At 49.2% G+C, this 15396-nt stretch overlaps 2 protein-coding genes across 4 annotated transcripts in view; one reads left to right on the forward strand and one right to left on the reverse strand.

Annotated features, from left to right (window-relative positions):
- LOC116982610 (carboxylesterase 5A-like) overlaps positions 1–1280 on the forward strand; it is a 31729-nt gene extending 30449 nt beyond the window's left edge. For both annotated transcript variants that reach the window (XM_033035896.1, XM_033035897.1), the window contains exon 14: positions 1025–1280. In XM_033035896.1, coding sequence (XP_032891787.1) covers positions 1025–1032 — 8 coding nt within the window. In that variant the 3' untranslated portion in view covers positions 1033–1280. The remainder of the gene's footprint in view (positions 1–1024) is intronic.
- A 721-nt stretch (positions 1281–2001) lies between these two features.
- LOC116982609 overlaps positions 2002–15396 on the reverse strand; it is a 46957-nt gene continuing 33562 nt past the window's right edge. The window contains exons 15-25 of one of the 2 annotated variants that reach the window (XM_033035895.1): positions 14429–14546; positions 13695–13828; positions 11892–12045; positions 11540–11644; positions 10907–11011; positions 8223–8375; positions 7120–7200; positions 6773–6917; positions 5558–5707; positions 4552–4624; positions 2002–3157 (exon numbers count right to left, since the gene is read on the reverse strand). In XM_033035895.1, the coding sequence (XP_032891786.1) occupies positions 2995–3157; positions 4552–4624; positions 5558–5707; positions 6773–6917; positions 7120–7200; positions 8223–8375; positions 10907–11011; positions 11540–11644; positions 11892–12045; positions 13695–13828; positions 14429–14546 (1381 nt within the window). In that variant the 3' untranslated portion in view covers positions 2002–2994. The remainder of the gene's footprint in view (positions 3158–4551; positions 4625–5557; positions 5708–6772; positions 6918–7119; positions 7201–8222; positions 8376–10906; positions 11012–11539; positions 11645–11891; positions 12046–13694; positions 13829–14428; positions 14547–15396) is intronic. The other variant, XM_033035894.1, reaches the window with a different exon arrangement.

Genomic DNA, 15396 nt, shown 5'->3' on the forward strand with positions numbered 1-15396 from the left:
AAATTACCCTTGCGAGTAGGGAGTAGATGAGATAGTGGGATTACATAGAACTAGTGTAAACAGGTAATCGACGGTCAGCGTGGACTCGATGGGCCGAGAACAGCCTGTTACCATGCTGTATCCTTCAATCAATCAGTACTTCCATAGCTCAGGCCCTCAAGTCCTGGCAACATCCTCGTAAATCTTCTTTGCACCCTTTCCAACTTAACGACATCCTTCCTGTAGCAGGGTGACCAACACTGAATAGCATACTCGAAGTGTGGCCTCACCAATGTCTTGTGTCACTGTAATTTTCACAGCTAAGCAAATAATGTGCCTTAATTTCCATTCACTATAAGTTAGTGATGATTGATTTGCGTGGACGACTTAATCAAATGGTCGTGGGTCCATTAAAAAATATCTTCACCTTTCCAAATAATATAATCAGCTAGGCAGATCGGGTGGGAAAGGCTTTATAGACCTATCCAACTCTCCCTTATCAATCCCTAACAGAAAACATTTTACTTCGGTACAGTAACAATAATAAAATTAATTAAATTGATCAGCTAAAAATCATCAAGGTGATGGAGCATTCTACCTGTAATCGGAGACTAAGTCAGTGCTTTATTTGCGACTGTACGAAGCGTTAACACCTCTAAAGAGTTTAAAACTAGATTATTGAATTTTTTAACGTAAAAAGATCTGTATGGTTTCAAATAATAAGTTATTAATTAGGCGGTCAGGCCCTTAAATAGCTGATAGTGGATGGGTGACATTTCGGAATCTCACCTACCCATGTTCTGCAGAGATGCTGCCTGACCCGCTGAGTTACTCAAGCACTTTGTGTCTATCTTTGGTATAAACCAACATCTGCAGTTCACTGTTATTACAAGCAGCTTATTGACGGGCGATCTACCTGGAGACATGGAGGAACGTTACCGTACCGGCATCTCTTTGTCCACGGAGACAGAACTGGACAAATGTATTCCCTGGTGAAGGATGCTGATCTAATCAGTCTGCTCTCTCATGCATTTCTCTTAAACAGGGGCGTGACGCGCAATTTTCCAGTTAGATGGAGCAGCTTTGGATGGTTGTGCACGGGACCTCTGCTGTCTTGTCGTCGTGTTGGAACGCCTGGACCTGTGGCGTTGCCACTCGCTGCAGCTGCTCGTTCTTTCATTACCGTTATTTTGAATTTAATTCTGGTGATTCGCTGTCTCCAATCCCAACAGGAAATGCCTCTTGGGGAAATAATGCATTGTCAGCCTCTGCAATAAAAGGACAATACGTAAACAGCCAACTGGCCTGCGTTGCCTTTGTTACATTCCATTTCTAAGGAGACTCAGGGGTCCCCTGGCCATCTGAGTGCTTCTAACATTGGTTGGTGTGGGTTTTCAAGTTTGCTTCTAACATTGGTTGGTGTGGGTTTTCAAGTTGATAAACAAGGCCTTTCAAGCCTGCTCTATTTGTGACATGGGCCTCGGTGTCTTTTCCTGCACCCACCCCCCAGGTACTAATCCTGAATTTCTAACTGAAGGAAAAAAATGTAATGTGTGCAGAATTTGGACATTCGACCCATCAATTCTACTCCGACATTCAATCATGTCAGATTTCAATCATGAAGATTTTCACTGTATCACAGCATAGTGGGGCACCTGATAGAGCCACTCCCTCACAGCGCCAAAGACCCAGGTTCAATCCTTTGCTCGGGTGTTGTCTGCGTGGAGTTTGCACGTTCTCCCTGCAACCACGTTGGTTTCCTCCGTATGTTCAGGTTTCCTCCCACATCCGAAAGATGTGTGGGATTGTAGGTTAATTGGCATTCTGTAAAGTGCACACCCGTGTGTAGAGAGTGGATGGGACAGTGGGATACCATAGAACTAGTGTGAATGGGTGATCGTTGGTTGGCGCAGAGGGCCAAAGGGCCTGTTTCTATGATGTAGCTCTAAACGGAACGAAACTAAACATGAGAATAATAACTGAATACCGATAACAATTTAAATAAAATTCAATTCATCTCCGTGTTGTGCAATATTTTATTTTTCGCAGTGTGTGGTCATTACTGGCAGAGGTGATATCTGGTCCAGAGGCGCAGAACTCATCCCGTCCCGTAAAACCACCGTTACAAATTTTGCATCTAATTCCTAAATCTTTAGCAGCTCGTCCAATTCTAACCTGCGTTTGGCATCATCTTCCTAGTTCTACATTCTCTCGTCACTTCCACCAAAATGAATGAGTCAATGAGTGTGAGTGGAATGTTGAATTTAAACCTTCTGTTTCAGGATTCTAGCATCTGCAGTCTCTTGTGTATACAGAATATGAGGGGATATGAAGTGAGACACAAAGTGCTGGAGTAACTTAGCGTCTTTGTGTATATCTTCGGTGTAGTTCCTTCACACACATAAGAGGGGACATGAATGAGTTGTACAAAATTATCTGGTGTATAGATAGTACTAACTGCAGGAAACCTATTTCCGTATGAACAAAACTGGCAGACGGAGAATTAAGAGCCTGTACCACTTTGGCGATTTTTTCAGCGACTGCCGACGTCATTGACTGACGAATCAGAGTAGCCGAAAGATTTTGAACATTTCAAAATCTAGCGGCGACAAAAACAATGTTGCGACACTTGAGGAAACGCCGCGCGTCAATATGTCATCACGCCGCGTCACGCCACGACTTTTTCGGTGGCCTGACACGTCAGTCAATGATGCCGGCAGTCGCCGAAAAAAATCGCCAAGTGGGACAGGCCCTTTCGGGTGAAGATGTTTCAATGGGTTTGAGGAAGATGTTTTTCATCCAGTATGACAATTAAATACTAAATAAACACAAAGTGATGGAGTAACTCAGCAGGTCAGGCAGCATCTCTGCAGAACATGGATAGATAACTTTTCTGGGCAAGACCCTTCTTCAAATAATGAAACACTGTTGACTCTCCTGACTCTTGGCTTCCATTCAACAAGCTAATATTTTTTTCTAAACCAAACATAGAATTGAATTGGAGCGCACTTGTAATTATATTAATATTTTTGCAATTCTCTTTGCTGGTTTGTTGGACCAGAATCGGAGTTTGTCGGTCTTTAGCCCGCACCCCTGCTGCAGGGTCAGGTTGAGTTGCATAAACTCTTCATGGTCACCGTACAATGGCCAGACAGGGAGTTGACTCGTGTTGGGATCCCTGCAAGAGAAGGATTGCACCAGGTTATATTAGAAGCACAACTGATTTTTTTTTTATTTTTATTTTTTTTAATTTTTTTTTTTAAGCTTTAAGAAAAAGATAGAAGTAAGGAAAGTAAAGAAGGTGCGCAAGAGTCGTGAAGTGCAAGAGAGTGTTGGGAAAAGAAAGCCCCTTAGAAAATAAGTTAGAGAAGGAAGTAAAGTAAGAAAGTAGACCCTAGAAAAGAAATAAAAAGAAAGTGAGGACAATCGCTCTATTATAACATTAAACTCTGCAGAAAGACTACCAACCAAGTCTGTTTTTGTTGTTTTACCTCCCATTGCCAGGTCAAAAAAAAAAAATGAAGCGGTACAAAAAAATGTATTAAGATATATGTGTTGTGTGTTATTGTAATTTACCGTACTTCTAATAAAAAAAGAAAAAAAAAGAAAATAAAAAAAAAGAAGCACAACTGATGAAGGTGAACAAGCCATTCTCTTTCTACCCTGCTAAAGGAAGGATGTCGTGAACCTGGAAATGTAGGAAAATTTTTCCCGATGTTCGGGGAGTTCAGAACCAGGGGTCAGTTTAAGAATAAGGGGTAGGCCATTTAGAACTAAGATGTGGAAAACATTTTCAGCCAAAGAGTAGCGAATCTGTGATTATCTGCCACAGAAGGCAGTGGAGGCCAATTCACTGGATGTATTCAAGAGAGAGTTAGATATAGCTTAGGATAAAGATTAGGACTAACGCAATCAAGGAATGGGGAGAAAGCAGGAACAGGTACTGATTCTGGATGATCAACCATGATCATATTGAATGGCCGTGCTAGCTCGAAGGGCCGAATGACCTACTCCTGCACCTATTTTCTATGTTTCTATGAAAGGGTTCAGATAATATTTACTAGGATGTTGCCAGGACTCAAGGGCCTGAGCTATAGTGAGAGGTCGGGCAGGCTAGGACTCTAATCCTTGGAGTGCAGGAGGGTGAGGGGTGATATTATAGTGTACAATCATGAGAGGAACACACAGGGTGAATGCATTGAGTCTTTTACTCAGACTATGAGAATTGAGAACCAGACAACATAAGTATAAGGTGGGAGGAGAATGTTTTAATAAGAATCCGAATGGCAAATTATTCACACAGAAGGGTGGTGGGTATATGGAGCAAGCTGCCAGAGGAGGTAGTTGAAGAAGGTACTATTTTAAAGACACAACATTCAAAAGACACTTGGCCATGTACATGGGTAGGAAATGTTTAGGGGGATATGGGCCAAACATAGGCAAATGGGAATAGGGTAGATGGGGCACCTTGGTCGGCATGGGTTGGTTGGGTCGAATGGCCTGTTTCCATGCTGTACAGCTCTATGACTCTACGCCTCTCTCATTAACCACAGCAGTCTGACTGAATCTTACCCAGTCCAGGCGAATGTTGCCCAATACATCATCAGCTTCTTGCTGAGCTCCTTTTCCTCCTCGGTTGTGGTGCCTGTGAAGTAGAGTGATCGGTCACACCTTTGGTTGCTAGGTCACTCGGTGAGTTTGAGACCACCCTTTGACCTGAGAGACCGCCCCACCATCGAAGAGTGATGGCACTGCCCAGGAGGCACTGCCACCGTGGAACCAGCAACCCGCTCGGAGAGGGATGCTGCCGAGCCCAGCCCTTGCCCGCCCCGTGGACCAGAGAGGAGGGAGTCGGAACAGAGGGCCGGTGAGCAGACCAGCTGCAGGAGGAGTGGGCTGCTGGAGGCCCAGCAACAGCCTGGGGCTCGGCTGGACTGGGTGTCGCTCCAAATCGCCGAGCGCATGGACCGGATGTTGCCTACAGCTGCACGGAGCAGTGGAACACTTAATATCAACTGGGGCTTGAAAATGGTGCTCAATCTGGAGACACTGTATACAATGCTAGTGTACTACTGCTATACACTTGTACTGTATCTGGGATCTAAGTACTTAAGTATAGTGAAACGTGTACTGAACTTTATACAAAAATTTATTTCATTGTACCTTGATACATGTGACAATAAAGTACCATTGAACCACTGAACCATTGAACTATTGGGTATCATCAAGGGTCAAGCCCTCATGTGTACCGAATATGGTCTAATGCAGAAAATGGGAATAGTGTGGACAGGCATCGGGGTCAGCATGAAGGTGATGGGTTGAAGGGCCATTCTCCCTGTAACCGCGTGGGTTTCCTTCAGATGCTCCGGTTTCCTCCCACATCCCAAAGATGTGCAAATTTATAGGTTAATTCGCCCTCTGTAAATTGCCCATAATATGTATGTAGTGGATGTGAAAGTGGAATAACATTGAACTAGTGTGAATGGGTGACGAATGGTCGGCATGGACTGGGCTGGCTGAAGGGCCTGTTTCCCTGCTTTCAGTCTATCAATCAACTGCTGTCAGACCCGTGCCTCACCCAGCAGCGCATCAAAGTCGCGGATGAAGGGTCCCCCAAGGACGAAGGCAAGCTCTGCCCCGTGCGGGGCCCTGGTGAACTGCGGTGTCCTCCTCCTGTGGAAGCTGGCCTGGTGCTGGAACTCGTACAGAAACACAGGGTTTCCCGCATCTGCAAAGCAGCACTGCCAGTTACCATGGTAACAGCAAAGAAAATCCCATCACAATCACAACCCGCAATCCCACAGACCAAACCCTTCCCATTCCCTGTCAATATTCTCAATGGACCAGGCCCTTCCCATTTCCTGTCAATATTCCCAATGAACCAAACCCTTCCCATACCGTCAATATTCCCAATCGATCCATTCCTTCCCATTTTGTTATTATTCCCAATGGACTAAACCCATCCCATTTCCTGTCAATATTCCCAATGGATCACCCCTTCCTATTATTTGTCAATTTTCCTAATGGACTAATCCGTTCCCATTCCCTGCCAATATTTCCAATGGACCAAATCCTTACCACTTCCCGCCAATATTCCCTATGGCCACACCCTTCCTATTTACTGTCAATATTCACAACAGATCAAACTTTTCCCTTTTACTGTCAATGTCCAGATTCCCAAAAGATAAAAACATTCCCATTCTCTCCAATATAAGGCTTCCCAATGGATCAAAATCCATTTCTATTCTCTTGTATGTACGGATCCTCAATGGATCAACTCCATCCCCATTCTCTCCCATGTCCAGAAAAACACGCAGTACTGGGGAGGAACTCAACGAGTCAGACAACATCTGTGGAGGGAATGGACAGGCAACGTTTCAGGCCGGGACCTTTCTCCTGTCTCAGATCTCAACCCAAAATGGCGTCTGTTCATTCCCTTCACACCTGATCCTCCAGCGAGTTCCTCCAGCACTTTGTGTTTTGCTCAAGATTCCATTGTCTGCAGTGTCTAGTGTCTCTGCCATGTTTAGATTTCCAATGAAAAAACATATTCCTGTTCTCTCCCATGTGACATCCCTATGGATGGAACCCATTCCCATTCATTGCCCATGTAAGGATTTCCAATGGATCTAATCACTTCTCCCTTCGCAGTGGGTCAGAGCTTTACCATTGAATTCCCACTGAGCGTTAAACTTGAACCTTCTAAACCTGAGCAAGAGGGAGGGCTACTGAGAACAGTGTGCTGTTTAATGATGTGACTCTGCGCCACTACCTGGCACGGTCCTATGCTCACCTCGGTAGTACTGCGCCACTCTCAGAGTTGGAATGGAGATGAACACATCACCGAACAAGTCAAGGTAACGCTCCTTCAGAAGCTCAGGGTTGTGTACATCCTTGAAGTATTCGTCAAAAATCGACTCTCCATTCTCCGCACCAAACTAGATAAAGAATGGTGATAATCCATGTCACACTGGGCAAAATAATACATCACGGAGAACATAGACCAAAGATCATTGACACGAGACCATAGACCATAGAACCTGGAACCTAGAACTCGGAACTCGGAACTTGGAACATGGAACATGGAACATGGAACATGGAACATGGAACATGGAACATGGAACAGTGAGAGTGCCTTACCAGTGGGTTCAGATACACCTTTATCTTCTCCCGAATTTCTTCCGTGCTAATCCCCGCCTCCCAGTCAGGCTTAATGATGACCTGTACAAAAACAGAGTTGTGGCTTTAACGGTGCAGGGAGTAAGGGGAACGGACAGGACCCAAGGGATGAGTGTAACGAGGCTGCCTCCCGTTGTGGGGGAAACTGGGAACTAGGGGGTCAATGTTTAAAAAAAGGATTCTCTACCCTGGGCAAGCGACAAAGGGCAGGGACAAAGAAGATGGAGACACAAGAGGCTGCGAACGCTGTAATCTTGGGGGTGTTGGAGCGGGTCAGGCAGCATCTGTGGAAGGAATGGACAGACGACGTTTGAGGTCGGGATGCTTTATGATCACTCCGAAGCGTCTTTAGACTTAGACTTAAGAAATACAGCGTGGAAACAGGCCCTTCAATCCAATGAGTGTGTGTCGACCAGAAAGCCCCGTACACTAGCACTACCCGACACAATTTACAATTTTACAGCAGTCAATTAACCTACAAACCGGTATGTCTTTGAAATGAGGGAGGAAACTGGAGTACCCGGAGTAAACCCACATGGTCACAGGGAGAATGTACAAACTCCGTCCAGACAGCACCCATAGTCAGTATCGAACCCAGGTCTCTGGCGCTGTTAGGTAACAACTCTACCACTGTGCCATTGTATCATTGCATATCGATGTTCTCAAGATTTGCTGCCTGACCCGCTCAGTGGCTCCAGCACTTTGTGAACCAGCATCTGCAATTCCTCAGTAAAAAGGGGTGACTATTAAAAGACGTTTGGACATTTACTGGGATAGGAAGGGACATGGGCCAAATGGGACACAAATGCTGGAGGAACTCTGCGGGTCAGGCAGCATGTGTAGAGGGAATGGACCAACGAGGTTTCAGGCCAGAACCCTCCAGGGGCAGGGATTAATCATGGAATGGACAGGGAGGTGGGAGCAGATGGAAGGGATGACCCGGCCCAAAACATCACCTATCTATGTTCTGCAGAGATGCTGCCTGACACGCTGAGTTACTCCAGCACTTTGAGTCTAACAGCATCTGCAGTTACCTTCGACTCATCTTGTCAGGCCACTGTTACCTCTGAGTGCACGAGACTCTTCACACCCTCCTCGGTCGTCACCCCGAGCAGGTATGGAATTCTCCGGAACATCCCGTCCTGGAACATTTTCTGAGGATCATCGGGAAGGAAGTTGCCGTCCACCACGAAGGGAATTAGCTGGTACATGTTGTTCTGGGAGAGCCAGCAGAGAGGAGGGAGAGGTTAACAAAGGCAAGTAGTTAGGAGCTGGGGGAGGCCACTCGGCCCCTCCAGTCTATCCCACCATCCAATGTAATCACGGTTTCACAGGTGTCATGGCGTCATGGGTAAATAAGGTGGTCAAAAAGGCTTTTGGCACACTGGCCTTCATCAGTCAGAGTATTGGGTACAGAAGTTGGTAGGTCATGTCTGAAGTTATATAAAACGTTGGTGAGGCCACATTTAGAGTATTATGTTCAGTTTTCGTCGCCATGTTATAGGAAAGTTGTTGTCAAACTGGAAAGGGTACGGAGAAAATTTACCAAGATGTTGCAAGGACTTGAGGGTCTGAGCTATAAGGAGAGGTTGAGCAGGCTAGGACTTTATTCCTTGGAGCGCAGGAGGATGAGGGGTGATCTTATGTCAAGAGTCTCTTGCCGAGAGTAGGGCAATCGAGACCCAGAGAACATAGGTTTAAGGTAAGGGGAGGTGGGGGTGGGGGGGTGGGTGGGGGTGGGCGGTGGGCGGTGGGATGTGGGGGAAGATTTAATAGGAACCTAAGGGGTAACATTTTTACACCAAGGGTGGTGGGTGTATGGAACGAGCTGCCAGAGGAGGAAGTTTCTCTCAGGGACTATCACAATGTTTATGAAGCATTTAGACAGGTACATGGATAGGACAGGTTTAAAAGGAGGCAGGTTGGACTAGTGAAGATGGGGCATGTTGGTCAGCATGGGCAAATTGTGCCAAAGGGCCTGTTTCCACGTTGTTCAACTTTCTATGGCTCATCTTCCACAGACCCCCATCTCCTCCTCTGTGCCTGTTCTCCATTGCCCTCAACCCCCCCCCCCCCCCCCCCCCCCCCACCCCCCACTGATCTAACCTCCTTAACCCCCTGGGCGGGAGGTTCTCACCACTCTCTGACCGATGAAATCCCTCCACATCTCAGTTGCAGATTGCCACCCCTCTAATAGTCAGAGTCATAGTCGTGCAACACGGAAACAGGCCAACAAAAATGCACCATCCCATTTGCCCGCACTTGGCCCATATCCCATTAAACCTTTCCTATCCATATACCTGTCCAAATGTCCTTTGAATGTTGTTGATATATTACCTGCCTCAACTACCTCCTCCGGCAACTTGTTCCATACAGCCACCACCCTCTGTATGGAAAGGTTGCCCCTCAGTTTCCTATTGAGTCTTTCCCCTCTCACCGTGTAACTATACCCTTTGAGGGCCAACCAGTGGTGGAGCCAAGGAACTGCTAGAGTTAGCTTAATCGGCACGGGTGAGTTGGGCCGAAGGGCCTGTTTCCGTGCATGTGTGACGGTATGACTCCAAACTTGTGCAGGGATGTGGGAAAAGGGCCTGTCCCACTTTGGCAACGTTTTAGAGGTGCCGGAGACTCTGCGCTCGCCACATGTTCGCTGGTGGTCTCAGGTGGTCGCGAGGAGTTCCCACATTCTGGGAACTAGTCGCGGCATCAGTATGGTCGCCACAAATTTTTCAACATGTTGAAAAATGTTCTGCGACCAAAAATTGGTCGCCATGGAGAAAATCGATACTTTTGTACTCGTAGGTGCAGTTGTAGTGTGGTTGCCATGTAGTTACAGGTAGTCGAGCTACGTAGGTAGTTTTAGTTAATTGCCTTTGCTGACCGGGCATTTTCATTGGTTCATTGTGGGGAAAAAACGTAAGCACGAGTTTTCAAAACCAAGCAGAAACGACTGGTAATGTTAAATACCCACCAAACTTCACAGCTGTGTATCTCTAGCTTAACAAAAGTTGTCTGGTTTCTTAACCGTGTCTCCACTCCTTCTCCCCCCTTCTACCCTTAAGACTCCCCCTGACCGGGCATTTAAGACAGGCCCTTGACTTGACTTAAGACTCCCCCTGACTTGAAGGTTGAACAGCCCTGGGGGACAATGGAAGAAGTTGGAGGCTTGGGGCTTGATAGGGAAGTTGGGGGATGATGGTGGTGGTTGGGAGAGCATTGGGGGCATTAGGGGAGTGTTGGTGTTGGGGAGGTTTGGGGACAATTAGAATTAGAATTAGATCCTTTATTTGTCATTCAGACCTTACGGTCTGAACGAAATGTCGTTACCTGCAGCCATACATACAATAATAAACAACAGAACAGACAGTAAACACAAATTAACATCCACCACAATGAGCCCACCAAGCACCTCCTCACTGTGATGGAGGCAAAAATCTTAGGGCTGCAGTCGCATCCCTCCTCTTCTCCCTCTGCGCTGAGGCGATACCCCACTGGGCGATGGTAAGTCAGTCCCGCGACAACAGGAGAAAACGGAGGTTGATGGGGCAAAGGGGGACTTTGGGGGCGGTTGGTGAAGTTGGTGAAGTTGGGAGATGTTGGGGGTGATGGATGAAGTTGGGGGATAATTAGGGAAGACGGGTTTGTTGGGAGAGATGTGGCCTTTGGGGCTGATAGGGGAATGTTGGGGACCATTGAGGTGTGTTGGGGGGATGTTGCCTTGTCATTGCTTTTATTGGCAGCTGCTCACCACACTGTTGACAATCTGTGCCATCTCCTCCTCGCTCTTACTCCTGAGGCAGTTCAGCAGCTGCTGAGTCCGAGGGTCATCGCAGCCCCCGGCCGCTGCCGCCTCCTGTGGACAACACACAACACGGGCATCGGTCATCTTCTCCCCAGCACCCTCTCTCCCTCCGCACCAGGCCCAACCTCCTTAACCCATAGCTGTCTTGCAAGAGGCTTCTGAGGTGAATGCTCCTCGTACTGTGACCTATGAAACCATTAGACCACACGACACAGGAGAAGAATCAGGCCCTTCGGCCTATAGAGACTACTCTGCCATTCAATCACGGCTGATCAATCTTTCCCTCTCAACCCCATTACCCTGCCTTCTGTAACCGTTGACACCCTTACTAATCAAGAATCTATCAAACTCCGCTTTAAAAATACCCAATGACGGACTCCACAGCCGTCTGCAGCAATGAATCCCACAGATTCACCACCCTCTGACAGAAGTAATTCCTCCTCGTCTCCTTTCTAAAGGTACGTCCTTTTATTCTGAGGCCATGCCCTCTGGTCCTAGACTCTCCCATTAGTGGAGACATCATCTCACGTCCACTCTATCCAGGCCTCTCCACCCATCCCTTCAGCGGGGAGCTCTCACCTCGGCCAGCTGGGTGGGTCGAGGGGGCAGGGCGCCGGGCATCAGGGCGCTCCCGCTCTGCACGATGGCTCTGTGGAACAGGCCGGTGGAGAGAGGAGACAGCGTCTGGCGAGAGAGGAGAGACACAGTGATTCACTCGATTAAGCAGGTGGGGGTGGAGAGGGATGGAGGGGGAGAGTGAGGGGTCGACGAGGGCAGGGTGGTGGGAAGGGGTGGGGAGGAGGGAGGGGATGGGGACGAGGGAGGGGGAGGAGGGTGGGTGCGGTGGGGATGGAGGGAGGGGATGTTGGGAGGGGTGAGGAGGAGAGTGGGAGAGGGTGGGGAGGAAGATTGAGTTGCCTGTTCTCCGTACGTGCAGGGTGATGCTGAGAGCCCCGACTGACTCCCCGAACAGCGTGACGCTCCCTGGATCTCCCCCGAACTGGGCGGCGTTCCTCTGCACCCACTGCAGCGCTGCCAGCTGGTCCAGGAAGCCGGCGTTGCCCCTCGCCCCCTCGTCACCCGTGCTGTGGTAACGAGAAGGAGAGAGGGTCAGTGGGAGCTGCAGCTGGGGGCGGGGGGCTCGGGACCAAGAGGGGTGGGGGGGTTGGTCTTGCTAGATGGAAGGGCAGGGCTCACGACGGGGGCTACAGCTGGGGAAGGGGGACTTGGGAGCGAGTGCGTAGGAGGGGGTGGGGGCTGGGGGTAGGGGGATTCAGGAAGGAGGGGCTGGCTGGATTGGGGGGGGTGGGGGCCCACAGCAAGAGAAAATAATAACATTGAGACGTCTGATTAGGCAACACAAAACCTAAACAGTTAGAAACTTGCATTGTAGGAAGGAACTGCAGATGCTGGTTTAAACTGAAGATAAGCACAAAAAGATGGAGTAACTCTTCTCTGAAGAAGGGTCTCGACCCGCAACGTCACCCATTCTTTGTCCCCAGAGATGCTGCCTGACCCGTTGAGTTACTCTAGCATTTGTGTCTACATGCACTGTGATCAGCTTAGGCTCATTGCCCAGTTAAAACACAGACTTAATACACAGCAGAAAACTGACACTGGACATTAGATCTATTACTAATCTAATCACGGCTTTTTGCTCCAGATATCAGGGAGCATCTTCGATACAATATTAGCACCATGTAGAGTGAGGTACTGGCGTTGATCACTCATCAACCATCCACCCATTGATCATCCATTCACTAGTTATCCCACTTTCACATAGATCACATGCTAAATGGTTACCCTGGCAGCATCTTCACAGCAGCTTCAAGATCACTACAGCCTGGGGTGGAGACTGGCAGTTCGAGTGAGGCACCTACAGCGGGCACCTCACCCACGGGACAGAGAGACGTCCCCTGTCACTGGCCCATGACCCATATTTACTTTAGTTTAGTTCAGTTTAGTTTATTGTCACACGTACCGAGGGACAGTGAAATGTTCAAGAAAGAAATGTTAAAAAGCTTTTTTGCTGTGCGCTATCCAATCAGTGGAAAGACTAAATATAATTACAATCGAGCCGTCCACAGTGTACAGATACAGGATAAAGTGAATAACGTTCAGTGCCACACAGTCCCGTAAAATCAGATCAAAGACAGTCCGAGTGCCTCCAATGAAGTAGATGGCAGGTCAGGACCGCTCTCTAGATGGTGAGAGGATGGTTCAGTTGCCTGATTACAGCTGGGAAGAAACTGTCTCTCCATGTCCCTGACCCAGGTCCCATGTACTCTTAACAGAGTCACATCATATAGCACGGAAACAGGCCCTTCAGCCCACCTTGTTCATGCTGACCAAGTTAGCATACTGAGCTACTCTCATTTGCTTGCATGTGGCCCGTATCCCCCTAAACCCGTCCTATCCATATATTTGTCCAAATAACATTTAATTTGGTTAAAGATACAACATGGAAACAGGCCCTTCGTCCCACCGAGTCCATGCTGACCATCATTCACCCGTTCACACTGATTCTATGTTATTCCACTTTCTCATCCACTCCCTACACACTAGGGGCAATTTACAGAGGACAAATAACCTACAAACCCGCATGTCTTTGGGATGTGGGTGGAAACCAGAGCACCCAGAGGAAGCCCACATGGTCACAGGAAGACACAGACAGGACTCCCGAACGTGTTACCCGAGGAAGCAACTGGCCAATGACTGGGCTCACTCACATTACCTGAGGAAGCCGGCCACGCTGAGCCGGTACTGGATGACCACAACCACCACGTTGCCAAAGCTGGCCAGCGCTGAGCCGTAGAATATGGAGCCTTTCCCCAGGATGAAGGCCCCTCCATGGATCCAGACCATCACCTGCAGGGAGGGGAGAGCAGAGACTCAGACGTGAGCATCCTAACAGGCCCTTCGGCCCCCGACCTCCATGCTGACCATCAGGTCCTTCACCAACAATTTACAGAAGCCAATTAACCTACAAACCCGCACGTCTTTGGAGTGTGGGAGGAAACTGGAGTACCTGGAGAAAACCCACGCGGTCATGGGCTCGCAAACTCCAGACAGACAGCATCTGTAGTCAGGATTGAACCCGGATCTCTGGTGCTATAAGGCAGAAACTCTACCATTGCGCCTCCATGTCACCTGAGCATCCGAGCATAGAAACAGGCCTTCCGGCCCACCACCTCCATGCAGCTCCAACACTTGCTCCATTTGCCCTCCAGCCTCGAAGATTCAACAGTTTACAAAATGCTTTGGGAGTTTCCTCAGCCTGTGATATCTGGTACGCCCCCTTAACTGCCCAATGTCCACTCAACACATCTCCACACACTTTTTGCACTTCTGAAGGGCTTTTAGTGTTTCCAGTTCTTTACACCCCCCCCACCCCATCCTTCCCCATGGGTGGGGATTGCAATGTCCCCCCAACAGCTTCAAGGGGGGGTGGGGTCGGCCATTACGTACCGGTATGGGGGTGGTGTAGCCAGAGGGCCGGCCAGGGGCGTAGACACTGAGGTAGAGACAGTCCTCACTGGCAGGTACAGCAAAAGGAGGGAACGCTCTCCGCACCTTCTGAAGGCACCTGGAAGGGAGCAGGAAAGGGGGGGGGGGGGGAGAGAAGAAACAGGATGGGAGAAGGGGAGCGAGTTAGAGGGAGAACGGGAGAAGGGGGGGGGGGTGGGGGGTGAGAGAAGAAACAGGATGGGAGAAGGGGAGCGAGTTAGAGGGAGAATGGGAGAAGGGGGGGGGGGTGGGGGGTGAGAGAGGGAGTGAACAGGAGAGGGGAGAGGGGGAGCGGGAGAGAGGGAGCAGGGGAAGAGTGGGAGTGAACGGAGAGGGGAGTGGGAGCAGGGTGCAAAGGGCAGCCGAGGGGAGAGGGGGAGGGGGAGAAAGGGAGCGGGAGCAGGGAGGAGGGAGGTGGGAGAGGGAGAGAGAGGGAGTGAGAAGTGGAGGGCAGAGGGGGAGAAGAGAATGAGGGATAGGGGATGGGTGAGGGGGAGAGAGAGGAAGAGGGAGCATGGGGTGAGTGGGCGTGAGTAGGAATAGGGGAGGTAGGAGGAGAGGGGGAGGCGAGGGGGAGAGCGAGAGGGGAAGTGAGGGAGAAGGAGTGAAGGGAGAGGGGTTGAGAGGGAAGGGAGCGAGGGAGAGGCGGAGGAAGGGAGGATTGTGTTATGGAGATGGCAGAGTGGGACCGGGGGGGGGGGGTCAGAAGGGGAGGAGGAGGACGTGGGGTGGGGGATGGAGTGAGGGAGGGAGATGCAGAGAGAGCATGGGTGTGAGGGGATAGAGGCAGCAGGGGAAGGGGAGGAAGGTGGGGGGGGGGGGGTGGAGAGAAAGAGAGATTAGGCATTGAGCAATACCCTGTCTCCCTGCACTAGGCACTCCCTCCGTGTACATACTCTCCTTACTTCCTTCATCTAACACCTCCTGTT

Source organism: Amblyraja radiata, chromosome 17, assembly GCF_010909765.2.
Source record: "Amblyraja radiata isolate CabotCenter1 chromosome 17, sAmbRad1.1.pri, whole genome shotgun sequence".
NCBI classification, from domain to species: domain Eukaryota; kingdom Metazoa; phylum Chordata; class Chondrichthyes; order Rajiformes; family Rajidae; genus Amblyraja; species Amblyraja radiata.